Source organism: Palaemon carinicauda, chromosome 1 (genome assembly GCF_036898095.1).
Source record: "Palaemon carinicauda isolate YSFRI2023 chromosome 1, ASM3689809v2, whole genome shotgun sequence".
Taxonomy (NCBI): Eukaryota; Metazoa; Arthropoda; class Malacostraca; order Decapoda; family Palaemonidae; genus Palaemon; species Palaemon carinicauda.
Genome location: NC_090725.1, coordinates 111,227,049 through 111,250,756, shown reverse-complemented (window position 1 = coordinate 111,250,756; position 23,708 = coordinate 111,227,049). Strand labels below are relative to the sequence as shown.

The 23,708-nt window shown below is 42.9% G+C and overlaps 1 protein-coding gene across 3 annotated transcripts in view; it reads right to left on the bottom strand.

Annotated features, from left to right (window-relative positions):
- The window catches only part of knk (protein Skeletor knk), a 186,034-nt gene that overhangs the window by 92,724 nt on the left and 69,602 nt on the right, over window positions 1–23,708 (bottom strand). For all 3 annotated transcript variants that reach the window (XM_068384030.1, XM_068384033.1, XM_068384038.1), the window contains one exon: window positions 9,390–9,538. In XM_068384030.1, the coding sequence (XP_068240131.1) occupies window positions 9,390–9,538 (149 nt within the window). The remainder of the gene's footprint in view (window positions 1–9,389; window positions 9,539–23,708) is intronic.

The window sequence follows — 23,708 nt, the reverse complement described above, 5'->3', positions numbered from 1 at the left end:
GACAGTTTCTTGAAAGAGACCGATCGAGTGGGAGCTTTGGAGGAGGTTTGGGCAACGGAAGAAGAGGCCTTGGGTTTTTCTCCTTTCAAAGAAACCTTCGATGGAGAAATATCCCGTTTGGACTTCTTCTTCCGTCGTCGCGAAAACCTCTCCCACTGGGAGGTAGACCACTCCCTACACCTGTTATTGCTATCACACCGTTGGCCAATACAGAAAGGGCAAAGGGCGTGAGGATCGGTCTCGACCGCCGACATGAATGTTCCACAGGGGCGGTCGGGAAACCCAGGGCAGGTGCGCATATTCGCAGAGGCCAACTTCACGCACAAAACTAGAAAAGAAAAAGCAAAAAAGCATTAAATGGCTGCCAAATGATGGCGAGGATGAAAGCGGACACGTCCGACTACCATCCGAGCCGAGAGCAAAGTGAGCTCAAGCACAGGTGTGTGAGAGGGGGGGGGGTGTAGCAAGCTACCCTCCCTTACCCCCGCTAACTAGCGGTAGTAAACACTCGTTAAAAATTAATGGCTCGTCATTTCAGCAATGCCGAAAGTAATACCCCTATTAAATAGAGTGGTTTGTATTCCAGTTACGGAACAAATAGTAATTCAATTTCTCTATTGTTAGATGCTGATTATTTCCATGAACTTCCCAAATATTCATACTGCAATGCCTCATTCTCAAAACTGGTAAAATGTCTGATCAACCCTTTTCTTTCACTAATAGTGTTCCTCTTTTATTTGAGTATTTAATGTCTTGAACACTTGCCACGTCATTACGAAAACCCCCCTGACATCCTTCAGCTCGTGTTGAAATAAAATATGCCTTTCTTACAGTGTACTGCCGCAACGCTTCCAGAAGGATAAAATCACAGGCTACACCACCAATTGTTCTTACTGCTTGGCTTCATCATGTTTAGAACACTACCAGAAGGCTAACATCCATATTTGGCTAAGAGAATGTATTTTTAATATTAAACTTAGCCGGTGAATATATATATAGCTTACGTCTCCGACGGTCGACAGATTCCAAAAACTCGCGAGCGATCGCCATGAAGGTTGCTGGGTGTGCCCTCCAGCGCCGACTATTGGCCAGATACCGCATATACTTCTCAACCAATTCAGTTCTTCTCTGTCAGTGGTAGTGACAGCATTGGTTCCGCACGCGCTTAACCTCAAGTTTCTACTGATTGGTGAAGTACTTGTTCATGGTTATATGGCTTTCGACGTGTTGGATTATTCTCAAACAATACGATCTTCAAAAGAAATTCTTTTGAAAGGAGAGAAATTTTTTTTTTTACCCTTGCTTTTTCAATCGCTCTGGATTTTCCATAGATAAAAGATGGCCGACCCATCCCTCAGTGTACGGAAGTGTGTTAAAGGCTTTTAGTAATTATTATCACTTTATAAATTATTGTTGATATTTATAGATTTACCTCTATATATTTTATATCTCGCCCGCCTTTATTAGGCCTCTTCGATTCGCTTTCCATTTATACTAAACACCGAGATAAATTTTATATTTTTGTTTATAAGCGACCTACGCCTTTTCTTTGTAGGCGGTCCCGACTTGGAAAACGAAGTTAAACAACGTTGAGCCCATTCAACTTTTATATTTGTTTAGTTTGATGAGATGAATATTTTTAGAAAATATTTTAAGAAATTTATTCTTTGAATAGTCTTCGTGCTGTTTTCAAAGATGAACTAACGTTTAGTTTATTTATGCTACGCAGTTTGCACTCTATCGTTATGATAGAGAAAGAGAGAATCACTGTTTCACTTTGCAGAAAGAGTAAATCGATTTTGACGTTTTGTTCATTCTTCTTACAAACTGAAGTTTTTAAAATACTAATTTATACGAACATGTTAATTTTAATTTCTTAGTCCTTTTAGTATTTTACTTTAGTCAAATAACCTTTTATTGGCGAAGAGTGAGTGAGCCATTCTCTTGTGAGTGACAAGAGAGAGAGAGAGAGAGAGAGAGAGAGAGAGAGAGAGAGAGACGATCTGATCTTTATTCTTGTCCTAAGTCTCTGTACAAGGAGTTTGGGAGTAAGTAACGTTGTTCTTCTCGATTCAGATATTTACTCTCGTCCCAAGTCTCTGTACGGGGGGGGGGGAGAGAGAGAGAGAGAGAGAGAGAGAGAGAGAGAGAGAGAGAGAGAGAGAGAGAGAGAGAGAGAGAGAGAGATGAAACGTTCTAGTTTCTATTCTCATCCCAAGGCACTGTACGGTGAGAGATTGAAAACGTAGTCCTTAGTGAACTAGTTTTAGTCTCCTCCCCAGTCACTGATCTTTTTAACTTTTTATATTTCCATTTTATTCTATATGTATGTATATGTTTATTAATTTTTGCATGTGTGTTTCATTTTGTACTAATGAGCTTACATTATACGACATATTTCGCAACTCTAACCTTTTGATTAAGGGAGAATTGCGTGCTTCAGGTAGAAATCAGCTTTATTCATGTCTAATGTGAAATTATTAAAAAATGCGATATCAGTGAAGAAAGTGCGAAAAACATGTTCAGTGTTGCTGAGGGTTCGTTTGTTCGTGCTTGTCACTTGCCTAGTCCGAGACCTCTTTCAGGCTCCCCTGCCCCAGGGAGAAGGAATGTCGTAGGACCTAAGGGAGTGAGGTGTAAACCAACGAACAGACATTCCCTCAAAGGTATCAGACGTTGCTCTTCAAGCACGTCCTTACCATAAGACAGGAGAAACGAAGTTCTCCTCGTCTTCCGATGATTCGTCTTTTAAAAAAACCTTGGCGTAAGGTTTCGAGACGGTTGAAACTTGAATTAGTTCCTTCAGAACAAGATCAACGTCCTAGCTGTAGTCATCATGAGAGTCCCGTTCATAGCGATGACGTTCATTTACAGACGTTTCCGACGTCACGATCTATTCCGAGGGCTGTTGATCCGAAGTTAAGTGTTTTACAAAATATGCTGTTAAAGCTTTCTTCTTTAATGAAACTTTACGATCCTGTTCCTGTGCGAAAGGATCCTTTGCTTGTTGTACGTCACGGTTCTGGGATACGTGATTCAGGTCTTCAACCTTCTAAACGAGATTTGTTACGTCACGCTGACATTATCCCTAGTGTCAGCTTTGCTGTTAAACGAGATGCGGAGCATAAATCTCGTTGTAACTTTGATCGACAGTCAGTTAAGTCGAGTCATAACTTTGATCAGCAGTCACTGCAGTTCCGCCGAGTCTTTGAACGTCAGCCACCGCAGTCACAACGTGACGTTGAGCTGCAGACACCGCAGACACGACGTGACGTCGAGGGTCAGTCACCGTAGTCACGGTATAGCATCGAACAGCGGTCACCACTGTTACTACATGACGTTTGAACGTCAGTCACTTCAGTCACGACGTGTAGTAGAATAACATTCTCTGCAGTCACAACATGACATCGACCCTCCAACTTTAACTTCTGTTCATATACAAGTTGATGTATCCTGTCAGGCTTTTTCTTCACGTCATTCTGAATATAAATCTCCTCGCAAGACTATAGATTTATCAGATTATGTGCCTTCTAAAGATGAAGTTGATGACCCCCTTTCAACTAATGTACCTTTGGGGATTCATTCAGAAGAGGAGGAACCTAGGGTTGTCCAACAATCCCTTGTTTTTAAAAAATTATGATTTTCTTTAGGGAAATTTTGTCCTACTCATTTTGTAACGGATGCTCCACGTTCTCAGCCGTCTGAGTTTACTCTTGGCTTGACTTTCTTCGACTCCTACATATACGAAGTCAGTTCTCTCTCGTTCTTCCAAGAGAGCCATGCGCTTACTGGAAGACTGGTTGGAATCCAGGAGAAGTTAGGAAAGTCTGCTTTTGCTTTCCTCCTTCTAAATTAGCTTCTCGCTCAAGCGTCTGGTGTGACACAGGAGAAGTTCTCGGCTTGGGAGTACCTGCCTCTGCCCAGGGAGACTTCTTAAGCCTAGTGGACTCTCCTCCTCGTCTAGCCATGAGACGCTCCAAGATTTTATGGTCTTCTTCAGAGCTAGACCATCTCCTGGAGGAGTTTTTCGAGCATTTGAAGTTTTTAATTTTTTGGATTGGTCCCTGGGAGCCTTAAGTAAGAAGGTCTCTCCAGAGGACAATGTATTGCTGTACAAATTATGTCATGCATGAACAAGGCCATAAGGGATAGCTCCAATGAACTGGCAGCCACGTTCACTGCAGGAGTACTTAAGATGTAAGTGCACTCAATGTGTTCATTGTCAAGACAAAGTTCACGATGAAGACTTCCAAATCTGTCTTGGCAGCAGTAAGGGAAGGCGACTGGATGGTCTCTCTCGACCTTCAGGATGCATACTTCCACATCCCGATTCATCCAAACTTTCAACAATATCTGAGGTTTGTGGACGGGAAAGTAGTGTACCAATTTCGAGCACTGTGCTTCGGCCTCAGTCCTGCTCCTATTGTTTTTACAAGGCTCATGCAAAATGTAGCAAGCTTTCTACATTTTTCAGGGATCAGAGCCTCCCTTTATTTTGACGACTGGCTAATCAGGGCGTCGTCATTAAATCGCTGTCTGGAGAACCTTCAATGGACATAGACCTAACCAAGGAGCTAGGTCTCATATTGAACGTAGAGAAGTCGGAACTTACTCCATCCCAGACTATTCTTTATTTGTGGATGGAGATACAGTGTCGAATTTTTCGAGCCTTTTCGTCTCCCACAAGAATGGAACAAGCTCTGTTAAAAGTCTGTCACTTGCAAGAGAAAAAAAGTTGCTCGGTAAGAGTTTGAACGACCCTCGTGGGAACACTTTCTTCGCTGGAGCAGTTTTTCTCTCTGGGGAGACTCAACCTTTGCCCTCTCCAATTTCACCTAAACCATTGGAATAAGGAGAAGGGCTTAGAGAGTATCTCTATCCCAATCTCCAACTCAGTCAAGACATGTCTGACTTGGTGGGACAGCAACGTCAGACTTCGAGAAGGTCTTTCGATTGCGATCAAGAACCCAAACCATGTGTTGTATTCAGATGCATCGGATTTGGGTTGGGGAGCGCCACAGGACAGTCTGGAATGCTCGGGTCTTTGGTCCACGGATCAGAGGAAACTCCATTTAAGGCAAGAAACATCTCTTTTTTGACGAGATTCGTGCAAGGAGAAATGAATGTCTTAGCGGACTGCCTCAGCAGAAGAGGACAAGTCATCTCCATGGAGTGGACGTTGCACAAGACTCTGTGCGAGAAGCTATGGATGACATGGGGTCAACCCACCATAGATCTTTTTGCGACTTCACTGACAAAGAGGTTCTCGACTTACTGCTCTCCAGTTCCAGATCCAGAGGCAGCCCACATAGACGCTTTCCTGCTGGACTGGACTCACCTAGACATCTATGCCTACCCACCATTCAAGATCCTAGACAAGGTTCTTCAGAAGTTCGCCTCTCACGAAGGGACCAGGTTGACGTTGGTTGCTCCCCTCTGGCCCGCGAGAGAGTGGTTCACAGAGGTACTTCTATGGCGAGTAGACATTCCAGAAGTCTACCATTGCGGATGGATCTCCTGCGTCAGCCTCACGTAGAGAGATTTCATCAAAGCCTCCCCGCGCTTCGTCTAACTGCCTTCAGACTGTTGAAAGACTCTCTAGGGCTCGAGGGTTTTCGAAGGAGGCAGCGATCGCGAGGGCTAGAAGATCCTCTACCATCAGGATTTATCAATCTAAATGGGTGGTATTTAGAGATTGGTGCAAGTCCTCCTCTATTTCCTCTTCCAGTACCTCTGTAGCGCAGTTTGCAGATTTTCTGCTTTATCTGAGAAATGGTCGCTCCCTTTCTGCATCTACCATTAAAGGCTACAGAAGCATGTTAGCTTCTGTTTTCAGGCATAGAAATTTGGATCTATCTAATAACAAAGATCTTCAAGACCTTCTTAAGTCTTTCGAGACTTCCAAGGAGCGTCATATTTCTACTCCTGCTTGGAACTTGGACGTGGTCCCGCAGTTCCTTATGTCAGACAGGTTTGAACCGTTAAATTCGGCCTCCCTGAAGGATCTTACCCTCAAGACACTTTTCTTGGTGAGCTTGGCTTCTGTGAAAAGGGTTAGTGAGATACATGCTTTTAGCAAGAATATCAGCTTCTCCGCTAATAAAGCAGTATGTTCTCTTCAACTTGGTTTCTTGGCCAAAAATGAACTTCCGTCTCGTCCTTGGCCTAAATCATTTGAACTTCACAGTCTATCTGAGATTGTTGAGAATGAAGTTGAAAGAGTGCTGTGCTGCGTTAGAGCTCTTAAATTTTATTTATCTAGAACTAAACCGCTGCGAGGTTTTTCAGAGGCTTTATGGTGCTCCGTTAAAAAGCCCTCTTTGCCTATGTCGAAGAATGCGTTGTCTTATTTTATTAGACTATTGATTAGAGAGGCGCACACTCATTTAAGTGAGAAGGATCGTAATTTGCTTAAAGTTAAGGCTCATGAAGTTAGAGCAGTAGCAACTTCAGTAGCATTTAAACAAAATAGATCCCTTAGAAGTATTATGGACGCGACCTTTTGGAGAAGCAAGTCAGTGTTCGCTTCATATTACTTGAAAGATGTCCAGACTCTTTATGAGGACTGCTACACGTTGGGACCATTCGTAGCAGCGAGTGCAGTAGTGGGTGAAGGTTCTACCACTACATTCCCTTAATCCCAATATCCTTTTAATCTTCTCTTGAAATTTTTAATCTTGTTTTGGGTTGTACGGGAGGTTAAGAAGTCTTTCGCAATCTTTTGGTTTGGCGGGTGGTCAAAATATTGTTTCTTGAGAGCGCCCAGATTAAGGGTATTGATGAGGTCCTGTTGTAGGGGTGTTCACCCTGATTATAACAGCTCCTGAAGTCTTTCAGCATCCTGAGAGGATCGCTGGGCTTCATAAGGATAGCGGACTAATGAGTCAGAGTATTCATCAGAGTCAGCTTCCTTATCATGTACCTATACTTGTTTGTTTTATGAATATTTGTCAAAAACTCTTGAGCATATACGCCTTTATTGTTTTAATACTGGTCTCTACCCACCACCATGGGTGTGAATCAGCTATATATATATATTCACCGGCTAAGTTTAATATTTAAAAATGATATTTTCAATTTCAAATAAATTTTTGAATATACTTACCCGGTGAATATATATAATTAAAGGCTCTTCCTTCCTCCCCGATAGAGACCCTACGGACTGAGAAGAACTGAATTGGTTGAAAAGTATATGCGGTATCTGGCCGAAAGTCGGCGCTGGTGGGCACACCCAGCAACCTTCATGGCGATCACTCGCGAGTGTTTGGAATCTGTCGACCGTCTGAGACGTAAGCGATATATATATTCACCGGGTAAGTATATTCAAAAATTTATTTTAAATTGGAAATATTATATTTCACGATTCAAATAGCTTTTTAAAGGAAAATTTATTTTATTGCTAAAAAGTCCCTTTTATATGATGGTAGCTCTGCCATGTTTCCTTATAGGTTATTGTACATGGCAAAAAGAGATTTGGTTCATCGTCACCCTGACATTCCTTCAGGCTTTACAACAGTGTTGTGAAGTGTTTGTGTAGTTCTACCGAGAATCCTGGGTCTCCAAGGTGTTATATACCTTTTGAGTAATAGGGGAATGTCCTCTACTGGATTCACTATGCATTCCTGTGCTCATTACTGAGAAATTTATTGCTGGATTATAAAGATCGCCATCCTCTTTGTATCACGATTCGAAGGCAAGATTGTGATTTTAACAATCGTTGTGGCTGGACACATTCTCCGAAAGACTGCACAGGTAAGAGATGAATCTTGCAGTTCAGACAAACGTTCAGAGAGGGCCATACTAGGGGATTACCATGGGGATTATTATGAAATGCAACTCAGGCTACTACCAAAATCTTCGGGGTTGGTAGTGGTGAGCTTCATAAACTTTTACTAAATATGTTAAGGTCATCATCTGAGCAGACTAGCACACTTTTGAGCCAAGCCAGGGATTCTAGATTAATTTTAAATATCATTGTTAGTAGTAGTAGTAAAAAGGAGAAAATTTAGTAAGCCATTAGGAAGTCACATCATGACAAAAGATAAAATCCTGAGAATAGTTCCCAAATGGTTTGCAATATTATATAGTATACCAAATGTCATTCCTTCTTTCTGAAAATATGCAGTGTAAATAAATATTATATTTTAGTTCTAAAGAACTTTTACTCCTTTATTAAAACATCTCCCAAAATTTTTCAAGCCAATTTACTTCAGTAATTCTCCAAGATGTTTACTTATGTAGGTTTAAAAATTGAAATACATACACATTGATATGTACCATCTGTGCAAAGTTCCATGTAAGTTACTGTATTTCTTTGCTGATGGTAGACAATTCTCCATTTTTAAATGAAATTCCTTGATATCCTAAGGCCCTATATACCCCAAAGCCTAGTCCACAAACTTGAAACTAACTTTTCCAAGTACAATACATTTACAGTTCTGCATACGAAAAGGGGCTTTTTCCATTTTAGTATCATTATTATTACTTGCCAAGCTACAATCCTAGTTGGAAAAGCAGGATGCTATAAGCCCAGGGAACAGGGAAAATAGCTCAGTGAGGAAAGGGAACAAGGATAATTTTTTTTTAAGAGTAATAACATTAAAATAAATCTATATAAACTATAAAAAGTTTAACAGAATAAGAGGAAGAGAAATAAGACAGAATAGTGTGCTCAAGTGCACCCTCAAGCAATTCAACTCTAAACCCGGACAGTGGAAGACCATGGTACAGAGGCTATGGAACTACCCAAGTCTAGAGAACAATGATTTGACGTTGGAGTGTCCTCCTAGAAGAGCTGCTTACCATAGCTAAAGGGTCTCTTCTAACCCACCAAGTTATCAGAACCGGACATCCTTTAGATTCAACACATGAAGCACCAAGTTATCAGAACCGGACATCCTTTAGATTCAACACATGAAGCATTCTGTAAGCTAAGGTGCTATTATAATACAGTAGAAAATTCTATATTCTATGATGTGATTCATAGTCAAATACATTTACATTATATAAAACTTAAACTATTTTTAAATTAGTATTGACTGATAAAAAGCTAAAGCTAGTGATGTATTTAAAAACTCCATTTACAGGAATTCTAGTTCGCTCACCAATCGCTTTCAGGTGGTTTGATTTTATTGCACAAGTTTCTCCCTCTTGGAGCCCTTGAGCTTAACAGCATCCTGCTTTTCCAACTAGGGTTGTAGCTTAGCTAATAATATTAATACTGAACATTAACATGGCATTATTCAATTAAGAAAATGTTAGTATTAAAAAACTAAAATTATATATCTGTAAGGAATGATAAGAACAAGGAATGAAGTGCTTGCACATCAATATTATAAAAACCATGGATAGCTCAAAATAAAAGCACTAATAAATACTGTATACTTTACCTTCCAAGTTCATTTGGAACAATGAATCCCTGTGGCCCAGGTCTTGGTCTTGAACCGGCCCAGAAAAAGGTGTCCTGACCGTTTCCATCGTACATGAAATTTTTGATCAGGAAAGTATTTTCATTTACAGCATATACCGTGCCACCAACCTGAAAATATCAACATATGTTAGAAGTCTTTTTAAAAAAGATTGTAAAACTAAGTCTTGATTAGAAAATTATTCTTAAAATGGCTCTATGGGAGATGCAAAAATCAGCATATGCATGAACTAGTTGCAGTGTAAGACATCTGAAAAATATTCAATAATGTGGATGGACACGGTCGGTATACCCAAACTATGGATGTTCTAGTTAAGATATGAAACGTATGATAGCTGCTTTTTAGACAGTATTATCACAAATGTTTTCTCAGGCAACAGGATAGTACTTGCACATGTTCCACAGGAGGGCCATACCAAAGGATAATAGCAACAAGTCTATTTTTGGGCTCAAGCCATGACGTCCTGATGGAAGGTTCCTTCAGTAGCTTCCTAGGGTATATTTAACAACAGTGGATATTCCCAGAGAATTAAACTAAAGGTCATCACAGAATTCTAACTTCTGGTGCGAGTACGCTAAAGGTTTCCCTCTAGGATATCGTATATCAACAGGGGACCCATGTATTAACACGCCACATAGCTATCTGCAACCCATATAGAGTTAACACTTCGATATGGAAAGGTGGAGAATAACTGGGGAGCCGTTCCACAGTTACACTCATCCGTGGCTGCTTTTGGTACTCGAGACGTAAACAAACGGGTGCCATTGCTAAATGGCTAAATGTCCGTCCTTTCCTTCTGCCTGTAGCTTCTCGCTTAAGTCGGATTTTCCTAAGTGCGTTTTTCATCTGCTTACATCGCCGTTATGTCGCTACCTTCAGCCTCGCCTTCTTCTGGAAAGTTGAGTACCAGGTCCCAGTATTGTTTAAATAAGCTCTAGCCGTAAAGTAACTTCTACTTTTCGTAAAATATTGAGTTTCGTGGCAGAGCTGTGACGATACCGGACGAGCCATCTTATGGCGTCGCTGTTCATGTTGCATGCTTTATTTAGTTAGCCAGAACAGCCCTCTCCGGTCATTTAACTAATTAATATTATTAGAGCTAGGAATTACTTATATCGTGTTTTAGCGCTCATCAGACACGGTCGCCGTTCGACCCCATACTAGATCGTTAGCTTAGCCCCTAGGCTGGACAGCCTAGTGCTTGTTTTCATGCATGATATTTACCAGTGTTCCTAGGTTAAGTTATGAAGATTGTGGCATTATTAAACATACTATTAACTGTGATGTAAGTGTTTTCGCCTTCGGGGACCATATAGGGGACTGTGGTGATTGTGTATCATTCCATCCTAACCTAATGTAGGAACCCCTATATGCTCCCTATCCCCCCTGCCTGCGGGCATTCCCTCTGTGTAGTCTTGCTTCCCCTTCTATATGGGGGAATTTTGGCTACAAACAATATTTTTCGCTTCTCTGCCTACCCTAGGGGAATGACCCTCCCTTAGGGTCGGACCGAGAAATAAGGAACGGCTCTGCCCTTCCTCAGTTGCACCTGGTTGGGTTACTCCTTCCTCCCTGCAACTTGCGATGTGTCTTTCAAGCTTTCCTAGCCTAGGAGTTAGCCCTCCTTCCCTAGGTTAAGCTCTGGGGGTTGACTCTGCCCTATTATAGTTTGAGACGGTACTCCTGTACCGTTCTCATTCTGGGCTATCTAACCTAGGTTAGGGAGCGTTCTCCCTTACCTTGGTGGTCGTTCTCATACAGTCTCTCCTCTATAGAAAGACCCCTTTTCTTCCCCCTCCCCACCTATCCCTTTGGTTTAGGCTTGCCTACACACATCTGTCCTTAGTCCTACAACCCCTCCCTTGGGTGGAGTGGTAGGGCTAACATTGTTCTCCTGCTGAGCTGGCCGCTCTGGTACACATACCCTTCATAGCGTTCTATGGGGGTGGTTGCCGGCAGCGGTCCGGCCAGCGGGGGATTCCCCCCTCTTGAGTGCCCTCTAACCCTCCCTTGGGTTACCCCAGGCACCTGGCCGACTGCCGGCTCCCTGCCGCCGGATGCTAGGAGTATCCACTCCTATCATGAGTGCACTCTCTCCGGAGGGATGCCGGAGGGGTATGAGATCTTACCCCTTCCATCCCTCCTTACCTTTCTCTTTCTATCCTGGTGCCGGTCCCTTGCCGCCTCTACTGCCGGCGATAACCGCCACTACCTCAGGTGACATTCTCTCATAAGATGCCCTCCCCCTCTAAGACGTCAGCCTTCCGTGTGCCGGAGGCTGCCGCCTTCCGTCGACATACAGCCAACGTCCCACCCCTCATTTTACCTAGTAACGGCTGGGCGACCTCCGGAGCCGGCCACCGGCGTGCCGGCATTGATTGCCGGCGGTCTAGGTATACAACCATATACATATCTATCTTATGAATTGATCCAAGCTAACCAGGCCGTCAGCCTTCGGCTGCCGGAGCCTCCGCCCCCTGCCGGCGGTCGCTACGATGGTATTATACTTTAGATACTCAGTGTGTCTGTCTTGATGCCTTCAACCCTGCAGGGCCGGCCTCCGGTGTGCCGTCGGTCTGCCGGAACCCTCCTGAGACGTTAAGGGACATGCACCCCTTCCCATACCTACCGACAACATGCCGACAGTCAAAATGCTGCAGCCAGATGGCTTGGCCACTTCCATATATAGGTATTGTCTTACCATCCAAGATTGTGGCTATGCTGTTTGATTGCACATTACAATATTCCAGCATACTCTGTGTGTCTTAGTGCAGCTGATTGCCGGAACCTACATTTAATAAAGGGTTTCTCCTATACCCCTTCTACTCCAGGGATCCGAGTGGTCTCAGACCCTGCTACACCCTGCGGGCAATTTTTGTTAGAAGCTTAGCTCGGCTTATCCATATGGATTCCCGTTTTGTGACCTTCGGCCACAAAAGAAATTGCCTACAGATAAGGTTACGGTAACCGACTGGGCGGGATTCACAAGTATGTGTCTATCTACTTCCTTTCCCGCTCATTATTCTCAAGCAGTAAAATGCCTTGTAAATTAATTTAAAGTTTAGAAATTTAGATTAAGATATCTTAATTTTAGAGTAATGCAAGTCATTCTTATGCTTTCCATGTACTCATGATCTCTTTCTTTTACAGGAGGAGTATATGAAGTGTGAAAGCAACTTCTGCGGGGTGAAGCGCCCGGACTTCTACGGGCACAAGGCGTGCCGGACCCACGCCCCCTGCGCCGCCAAGAAAGGCGACTTGAAGTATTGGGATCCGCAGAACTACACAGTCTGCAAGAGTCGTTTGGTCGAGGCGTTCGACGATCCTCCTTCTGCGGAGGCAAGGGACAACGCTCGAGAGAAGCTACGCAAATGGGTGCGTGGCTTCCAGAAGAACGCCACCGGACCGTATCTCGCCAACGAAGACTTAAGGGCCTTGCTTTTCCCAAAGGCATCCAAAGACTCTGTGGTCCCCCGTGATTAGATCCCCACCGTCCAGATCGTGGTGGAAGCTGATATTGTCATGGCCCAGTCCATGCATGAGTGCCATCTAGATTCCGATAACGTGGAACGTATGTCAGAAGTGTCAGAAGAGACTGAGAAGAACCTCATGGGCAAGGAACTCGACTATGAGGAAGATCAGGTCGAATACCCTGATTCGGAGACCGAGGTCGCTCCCGCTCCTACTCCCGCAGCAACTCCTACACCGTCCGAGGAACCTGTTCCTTCGACTTCTGCCACCCCGGACCCTCTTCCATCGGCCACTCAGGAGGTCTTCAAGATGCTTGAAGCCCTCATGGAAAGAAAACTACGAGAAACCCAGGAGCAATTCCGTACTACTCTAGTTAATCTTAAACCGAAACGGATTTCGGTTAAGGACCTCCCCACTTGCTCGGAAGCTAACCCATGGAGATATGCTGAGCATTTGCCAATCACGACTGGAAAAATCTACATCAGTGAAAGGGTTGGCTCTATCTTGCTGGAAGAAGTGGAATTCTTCCCAAATTTCGAGGCTTATCCGGACTGTTACGTCCGGCTCAGGTCCGAACCATCCGGACTGTTACGTCCGGCTCAGGTCCGAACCAGCCTCAAAGGAAGAGACCGAACCAAAGGAGGTTATCGTGTTCGATCTCGCGAAGGCCCAGGCTATGTTAGCCCAGGCGGTGAAGAGTAAGGGTTTCACCAACTCCAAGATGCCGGCGCTTAGCAAGGAGCATCCAACCTTCGTTGCGCCGAATGCTGCGACTTTCCCCTTCATCGAAAAGGCCTTCACAGCGGTCTTAAAGGCAGTGGAGGAAGGGAAACCTTGCCCTGCACTGGAGGAGTGCAGACCCTTCTCCCTTACTGTTCCTCCCGATGATAGGCACTGGAAAGACGTCCAGTCAACCTTCACGGTAGGGAAACTAGAGCCTGACGTAGCCGGTCGTCAATTTAATGAGGACCTCCCAAGGCTAAATGATCACCTCCTTCGTAGGAAACAGGATACGAAGGAGAGGCTTGCCGCGTCGCTGTCCCACCAGGTACAGCTAGAACTTATGGCCGGGGATACTAGAGTCCCGGACTTTTATATGGTCCTAGCCAAATCGCACTTGGCAACGGTGACGAAGGACCTATATAGCTTCACTAGGGCTCGCAGAGCCTGTCGTGAATTTGTGTTCGCCAACACGACGGTGAAACACTAACCCCGGAGGCTGATTTCCGCCAACATCTGGGGTAAGTATCTCTTTCCTTCCTCTCTGGTGAGAGAGATTGTAGACAAGGCCGCCACGGAGAATAGGAACCTTCTCCACAAGTGGGGCATGTCAAGGAAGAGGAAATCCTCTCAGGACGATGGCCCTCAGGCTAAGAGGAAACCTCAGAAGCCGAAACCCCAACAACGTCAACAGAGACGACAGTTTCCGGGTACCGCTACTCCCCGAGTGGCCACACAGCCACAACAGACCTTTCAGTTGGTCCTCCAACCAGTGGTGTCGCAGTCACCGGTCTTTACCCCTGCATATGAGCAACACGCTACTACCTTTCGTCCCAGAGGTAGGGGCTCAAGCAGAGGTTCCGGCAGAGATTCGTCTCGCCGTCCCTCCAGAGGCAGAGGAGGAAGGGGAGCTAGCGGCCGAGGTGGCAAACCCTCGGGACACCAGAAGCAATGAAGTGCTTCCGGTGGGAGGAAGACTCCGCTAATTCCAGGATCGTTGGACCTTCGATCCCTGGGCGCACAGCATCGTCAAGAAGGAACTAGGCTGGAGCTGGACTCAACCACCCCCATCCTTCCAGCAATTCTTCCAACAGTCAACCCCCCTCCTGGAAGAATATGTCCTAGAACTCTTGAACAAGAAGGTGATCAGGAGGGTAAAGTCAACCAGGTTCCAAGGGAGACTATTTTGCGTTTCCAAGAAGGACTCCGACAAACCCAGAGTCATTCTAGACTTATCCCCTCTCAACAAGTTCATTGCGAACAACAAGTTCAAGATGCTGACTCTGCAACAAATAAGGACCCTTCTACCTCAAGGAGCCTACACGGTCTCCACAGACCTGGCGGACGCCTACTGGCACGTTCCAATGAATCATTACGCTTCCTCCTACCTAGGATTTCGACTCCAAAGGAAAAGTTACGCCTTCAGGACCATGCCCTTCGGGCTCAACGTGGCTCCACGGATCTTCACCAAGCTGGCAGACGCCATCGTCCAACAACTCCGTCTTCAGGGCATCCAAGTGATGGCCTACCTAGACGACTGGCTAGTCTGGGCGACATCGCCCGAAGATTGTGTAAGAACCTGCAACAAAGTCACCCAGTTCCTAGAGCATCTGGGATTCAAGATAAACACCGAGAAATCTCGCCTATCTCCAGCTCAGAAGTTCCAATGGTTGGGAATCCATTGGGATCTTCAGTCACACCGCCTTTCCATTCCACAGAAGAAAAGGAAGGAAATAGCAGGGTCTGTCAGAAGACTTCTAAAATCCAAACGGATCTCAAGATGACAGCAGGAACAAGTTCTCGGCTCTCTACAGTTCGCCTCTGTGACAAACCCAGTGCTTCGCGCACAGCTAAAGGATGCCGCAGGAGTCTGGAGCCGTTTCGCATCCATCGCTCGAAGAGACCTCAAGAGACGGCTTCCAAACAGACTTCGCTCACTTTTAAAGCCATGGTCGGAAGCAAAGGCCCTGAAAAGGTCCATTCCTCTTCAACACCCGCCTCCATCGATCAACATCCACACGAACGCTTCACTGGAGGGTTGGGGAGGTCACTCCCACCAACGACAGGTTCAAGGAACATGGTCTCCCCTATTCAAGACGTTTCACATCAACATCTAGGAGGCCATGGCGGTTCTTCTCACCCTGAAGAAACTCTACCCGCCTCCCTCGATCCACATTCGTCTGACTCTGGACAACTCGGTGGTAGTCAGATGTCTCACTCGTCAGGGCTCTAGATCGCCCCAGTTAAATCAGGTACTTCTTCCGATCTTTCGTTTGGCAGAAAAGAAGAAATGGCACCTGTCTGCAGTTCACCTACAAGGATTCCGCAACGTGACGGCGGACGCTCTATCACGGACAAGCCCAATAGAGTCGGAATGGTCTCTAGACGCAAGGTCATTCTCCTTCATCTCTCACCAAGTCCCGGAACTTCAGATCGATCTCTTCGCGACGAGCGACAACAATCAACTTCCTCGATATGTGGCCCCGTACGAGGACCCCAAGGCAGAAGCAGTGGATGCCATGTCATTGGATTGGAACAGATGATCCAGGATATACCTGTTCCCTCCCCCCAACATTCTGCTGAAAGTCCTCTCCAAACTGAGAACCTTCAAAGGGACAGCGGCCCTAGTGGCTCCCAAGTGGCCCCAGAGCAATTGGTACCCTCTGGTCCTGGAGCTGCAGCCCACGCTGATTCCCCTACCGGGCCCAGTTCTCTCCCAACAAGTACAGAAGTCGACTGTCTTCGCTTCATCACTGAAAGTCAGGGACCTTCATCTCATTATTTTCTCTCCTTAGCCGCAAAGAAAAGGTTTGGAATCTCGAAGAAAAGTCTAGACTTCCTCGAGGAATACAAGACTGAATCTACACGATGGCAATACGAATCTTCCTGGAGAAAGTGGCTCTCGTTCGTCAAGGCAAAAAATCCTACGGAAATCACCATTGATTTTTGTATGTCCTTCTTCATTCACCTTCATGGACAAGGCTTAGCAGCCAACACGATTTCCACCTGCAAATCGGCTTTGACTAGACCACTCCTGTACGCCTTCCAGATTGATCTGTCCAGTGATATCTTCAATAAATTACCAAAGGCATGCGCTAGACTACGCCCAGCACCTCCACCAAAACCTATCTCCTGGTCCCTGGACAAGGTGCTCCATTTTGCCTCTAACCTGTACAACGATTCGTGCCCTCTAAAAGACTTGACTCAAAAAGTTATCTTCCTTTTTGCTCTCGCCTCGGGAGACCGAGTCAGTGAAATAGTGGCATTATCAAGAGAAGAGGGTCATATCCCATTCGCAGATACAGGAGAACTTACCCTCTTCCCCGATCCGACGTTTCTCTCTAAAAATGAACTACCCACCAAGAGATGGGGCCCTTGGAGAATCTGCTCCCTGAAGGAAGATGTCTCTCTATGCCCAGTGGAGAGTCTTAAGGTCTATCTTCGAAGAACTTCAGACTTCGGTGGAGGACAACTCTTCAAAGGAGAAACATCGGGTAGTGACTTGTCACTGAAACAACTAAGAGCGAAAATCACCTACTTCATTCGCAGAGCGGATCCTGACAGTACACCCGCAGGTCATGATCCTAGAAAAGTCGCGTCTTCTCTGAACTTCTTCCAGAGCATGGATTTCGAAAGCCTCAAGAGCTTCACAGGATGGAAATCGTCGCTTGTTTTCTTCAAGCACTACGCAAAGCAAGTGCACGAAGTTAAACATTTCGTGGTAGCCGCAGGTAGTGTTATGAAACCTGCCGTTTAACTCTGCATAGAACAGCGAGTTACTTGGGACTAACTCTACGGGTGTCTGTGTTGACCGTTTTGTGATACATAGTGATGTCATGGACACTTAGTGTTTCTAATAGACTGTTCTTTCCAAGGTGAAATGTCAGACTTTACATGAGTGCCACATGCTCTAGGGCATGATGTGTTTTCTTTGAAAAAGACTGACGTTCCTCTGGAACTTGTGTTTCTAAAAGTGAAATTTCTTTTCAGATTCAAGATTGAAGTCTTTATTTTCTATGTACATTATTCTTTATTATTGTAAATAAACTTTACATTTATTATTGCAATTGTTATCACAATAATCTGCAATCTTTGAAATAAAATGTCTTTTATTACATGTGCGTCTCTCTCCGCTCCTATTATTTATTATGAAATATACGATTGTCAGTTTCATTTACCCATTTTCCTCTGAAAGAGAAGAATAATATATATATAATGGTATTATATACTCACTCATGCTTTGATAATATTCCTACCTGAATATTAACCTTCGTCCGGCCTTCGAGACCAGATTGATCTCTCCTCCAGGGAGTGTAGTAAATGTTAATCACTTACCTATGCTTGATAATATTCCTACCCGAATATTAACCTTATGTCTTGTCTCCGAGTCCTGCACGAACTCTCCGCAGGGTGAGTAGCTCTTCAATGATCGCTTCGAGATATTAGTATGGTCCACCAGGACTTCTCTGCCAGGTGGGCAGGAAGCTGGTACTTCACGGAATCTCTAGTAAGGACAAGTTACATACCTCTATTCGAAGCCCTTGGCACTTGCATAAAAAAGGGAAAATTTCCACGATACATTAATTCTCTGGTCACTTCCATCAGGACGTCATGGCTTGAGCCCAAAAAACGGATTTTGAGCGAAGCGAAAAATCAATTTTTGGGTGAGATAGCCATGACGTCCTGATGGACCCTCCCGTCTATTCTAGTCCAGCCTTTCAGGCCCCGCCCTGTCCTGCTGTATCATGGAGCTGGCCTCAGGATGAGGACGGACGTGATGTCATTTAGCAATGGCGCCCGTTTGTTTACGTCTCGAGTACCAAAAGCAGCCACGGATGAGTGTAACTGTGGAACGGCTCCCCAGTTATTCTCCACCTTTCCATATTGAAGTGTTAACTCTATATGGGGTGCAGATAGCTATGTGGCGTGTTAATGCATGCGTCCCCTGTTGATATACGATATCCTAGAGGGAAACCTTTAGGGTACTCGCACCAGAAGTTAGAATTCTGTGATAACCTTTAGTTTAATTCTCTGGGAATATCCACTGTAGTTAAATATACCCTAGGAAGCTACTGAAGGAACCTTCCATCAGGACGTCATGGCTATCTCACCCAAAAATAGATTTTACGCTTCGCTCAAAATCCGTTTATCGTTCAGCCCTTCATAGAGTAAGCCTAGATCCGTGAGAAATATTTATTCTTTATTCTTATAATCCTTGATGATTGGTGTAATAGTTTACATTTCTTGGTTTACAATTTACCATGAGGTTTTATTGGTATCCAATCAGTACGGAGCAATTTCTTCCTCAGCTTCCTTATTCATTCTCAGAAACTACCTGGACTCATGCCTCATTTTTATTAAATTTTATTCTTATTTCTGTTCTCCTTAACAGAAGTATATCAAAGTGACACTACGAATTCTGAAATTTTCCTCAAGGTAGAACATAGCAATATTTTTCATTGCAACACAAGTACCACCAAGATTAGAACTCTAGGCCTGCAAAAATGTTTTGGTAAATTGCAGTCCTCACTTCCACAGTACTTTAATGAATGGCTCAGTGACAAAAAGAAAAATATAAACAACCTTCTTAAAACAAAAAAGAACTTGGCTATACAGTAGTCTACAATCTCTTTTAGTTAATCCTTGCTGGATATGATATCCAAGTCCAAGCAGAGGACAAATGAAACTGATGTTTTGAAACCAAGTGGAAAAGGAGATATTACCTAATGCTTTCAAGGTACTTGTCATTTTCCCCCATCAGCTTGCAGACAACCAACAGGAGCTATTGGTCTGTAGATGGTGACTTGCTTCCATCTTGCCAAGTATCTTTATTTGGGTTTCAGACTGGAACTTTTGGTATTTTCCAGTCCCTGGGTAAAAGAACAGATTCCCTTATCTTGTTTCTGATCTTCAGTAAATTACTTTTGGCACCATCAGGGAAGCCCTTCAGCATTTAAAAGAAAAACTAGAGGGGTACTCAAACTTTTACTCGACCTTCACCTTTGACCTTGACATGTATAATTGGCATGGATTTTCATACACTCAAATATGAACCAAGTTTGAAGTGTCTAACAATGATGTCCAAATTTACAGCTGATTACATGAACTAGACAATTTGCTTGACCTTGACCTTTCAAAATGTAATAATTTCCAACTTATTAAACAATAGTTAATCCCTGCGCATTTCATTTCTCTGCGATTAAAATTGTGGCAAGCAATCTGTTCACATACAAACAGACACACACAAACACAAACAGGTTGAAAACGTAACTTCCTTCCAAGTTGGCGGAGGTTATAAATAATATCAACACACTTAACCATATGTAACCAAGATTTATTAATTTCCATAATCTTACCACCCATATAGAACTAAACAGTCAATTCGTTAACACTAGGATCATTTATTAATCAACTTTATAGAAAAATAAGAACTCAAATTTACAACCAATGAAATCTCATAATTATGGCTTAACTGTGGTGAACAGGTTTTAGTTTTCAAACTTTGGTTAATATATTAAAACTTTAAAATATATACCAGGTCTAGAACTATGACCTGTCTATTATAGACTGACTCAAGTCTATTTCTAAGTAACTCTCGACTGAGTGTGTTCAAATTGTACGATTTTCAATTAACAGATAATGAATACGAATAATCTATACTGTAAATATCTACTGTAATATATAATGACAGGTCTGTTTTGATTCAAAACTTTGTGCTTTAATATCCAACGAGTGAACTCCATGTTCATGATTAAAATAGTTAGGCATGTTGAATTAACAAACAAAACTACTTCTAAAAGAATGAAGACTTATCTACCTACCATAGCACCTCCCTCAATTTTGGGTGGTAGCCAACATCTAAAATGAAACCATGGGGATTTTTTTTTCATCTTAGTCCCTCCTTACCTGATGAAGGACTCTCAAGTTTGATTGGTACTGATAGGGTGCCATTACCCACCCTCCCAAGTCTTCAACCACAGCTTATAGTCAGGGGAAAAAAAACAGAGGCTATTCCATAGCATAGTAGTAGAAGCAATTGAAAGTGATTGAATCAAATAAACAAAAGAGAAGCCAGTTTCCACAAAGCATGTGGGATGAGGTCTGAATGGTACTTCCTCCTAGTCTTCGACAGAACACAGACTAAAGAGATCTACTGAATGACACTTCCTCCTAGTCATAGACATAACACACACTTTATAGATTTACTGAATGTGCCAGGCACAGACTGAAGAGGTCTACTGAATAGTGCTTCCTCGTAGTCTTGACAACAAAAAACAGACTGAATAGGCCTACTGAATGATACTTCCTCCTAGTCTTTGACAGAACACACACTGAAGGGGTCTACTGAATGGTACTTCCTCCTAATCTTTGACAGAACACAGACGGATACCCTACCTATACAGAAGTCAGAAAAGTCAGCTTAAGGTGAAGACAGGAGGAACCATGTATGAGTTTAAGGTGTAATAAAGAATTTTCCACAAATTAATGACACTAATAAGCCCCTCAAAATGCTGTAATACCAGAGATAAGCAGAGTTATCATCAGCATTACTTCTATACAGTACTGTGCATCCAATTCCTTAGGAACAGATTTAGTCATTTGAGAGATGTGCTCTCTACCAGATAAATTCACCACTAGATATTCCATATAAGTGTTATCAACTTTGGTCTCAATGAACCAGTCTAAGGAATAACCTGCTCTGACTACAAGCTACAAAATGCACAAATCTGTGAAGCAAAAAAAAGTATAAAATTCAACGTGCACAAGGCCAGGTAACAGTAAGTATTTAAAGTTTCTAGTTTCATTTGAAACTCATTAAAAGGGGCATTTTTAGCACATAAGAAATCAAGACACCATTCCAAATCAGAGGGACTGGACTGAATTCGACAGAAGTGAAGTAACGATTAGTAGTACGGAATAACGTCCATGATCTATATCAAGAGCAAAAGACAATACTCTCTCACATTTTGCTTTTAACTACACCATCATGCCTTATATTATTGGTTAGTGCCGTAGCCTCTGTACCATGGTCTTCCACTGAACTGGGGGTAGAGTTATCTTGTTTGAGGGTACACTTGGGCACACAATTCTATCTTATTTCTCTTCCTCTTATTTTGTTTAAAGTTTTTATAGCTTAGGCCTATATCTCAAATATTTATTTTAATGCTGTTATAGCTCTGGAAATCTCTTATATTAATTGAGAATTCTCTTATTTCCTTGTTTCCTTTCATCACTGGGTTATTTTCCCTGTTGGCGACCCTGTTATTATAGCATCCTGCTTTTCCAACTAGGGTTGTAGCTTAGAAAATAATAATAATAATAAATAATAATAATAAATAATAATAATAATAATAGATACAAAAGTGAAGTAAATTAAAAATTAACAAAAACGCAACAGAATTAAAGTAAACTTATTCTTTTGCATTTTACCAATAATTTTCCAAAATAATACTAATAACTGCGAGGGACCTGACCAAGCCATTTAACTGTGATTATTTGCTGTGGACAAGTTCCTGAGCAAAGGTCCAATGGATATTGAAAACACTGAAAAGCCTTCGACTACGCTTAATAAAATAAATTGTGAACTTCGTATACTAATAAGTATAAAAATACATTAAACATGAAATAACCCTGATTTTGGAAATTCTCAGTGAAGGCGGCTAATTCATGTACAGTAATTATTATTATCACTAGTTAAGCTACAACCCTAATTAGAAAGCTTAAGACCGCAGGTTTCAACAGGGAAAATTACCCCAGTGGGGAAACGCAAGATGCTTTAAGACTGAAGGCTTTAATAAGGAAAGTTAGCCCAGTGGGTAAAGGAAATTTGGAAATAAATATGAAAAGTATTTTAAAATATCTCTATAGATCTGTCATATATAATCCACGAAGAGACTTATGTCAGCCTGTTCAACATAAAAACACTCGCTGCAAGTCAGAACGTCTGGTATTAATAACTCAGGATAGGAAATAAATTAGTTCAGGAGTGGATTTCGTAACATTTTTTCTTATAGAATAGAATGAAAGAGCCAAATACATTCGAAGCATTCAACATACCTAACCTAACCGCGCAAATTAGATTCGTATCCCGAGTATTTTTCGTAACATTAGGCGAAAAATCTTTGAATGTTGTTCTGACAAACGAGTTTTTCATATACCAAAACTTTCGAATCTTAATGTTTCACTGCTAATAAAATATAGCATTTAATAACTACAACCTATAGTTTATTCTCGCATTCACATTACGTAGGAAGATTTCCACAAATACACAATATACTATACACTCGAACACTAAATTCAAAATATGGCGAAGTGTATTCAATTCTATCCATTTAACATATACTTATGAAAGTGCTTAACATTGATAAAATAGTCTCTCTTTTCAATTAGAGAGACCTGTCTTATTATGTTTTAAAAGCAAGCATTGCCTTTCATTAATTACTAATTCATTTAATACTTCCACAATTTAACATTATAAAACTGGATTCAAGTTTCCTCAAGTATAAAAAGAAATAAATGATTAAAGAGAGAGAGAGAGAGAGAGAGAGAGAGAGAGAGAGAGAGAGAGAGAGAGAGAGAGAGAGAGAGAGAGAGAGAGAGAGAGAGAGAGGCATTATTTCCTTAAAAAAATATGTATCAAGCAGCCTAAAATGTAATAGGTGAAAACTCGGAGAAGGAAAGTGGTGTTTCTTTACGAGCACCTGCAGTGAGGTCAGCGCTGGCCATGAGCCAGCCACTCAGTGGTGAAAGGTCATAGGTGTACAGAAGTCTGACCTTGGTTTGGCCTTTGACGGGGAGACAGCCTCTCAAAAAATAAAGATAAAAATCATGTACTATTATTTTATAATAGGAACACTCATTTACGCTTGTGGTGGCCTCGTGGGAGCGTCCTTGCCTGGCGATTGCTAGACAGGGGTTCGAGTCCCACTCAAACTCACGTTACTTTGGTCGCTGCAACCTCACCATCCTTTGGGGGAGCCTATAGGTCTATCCGCCGGGTCATCAGCAGCCATTGCTTGGCCGTCCTTCGTCCCAGCTTGGGTAGAGAGGGGGCTTGGGCGCTGATCATATGTATATATATGGCCAGTC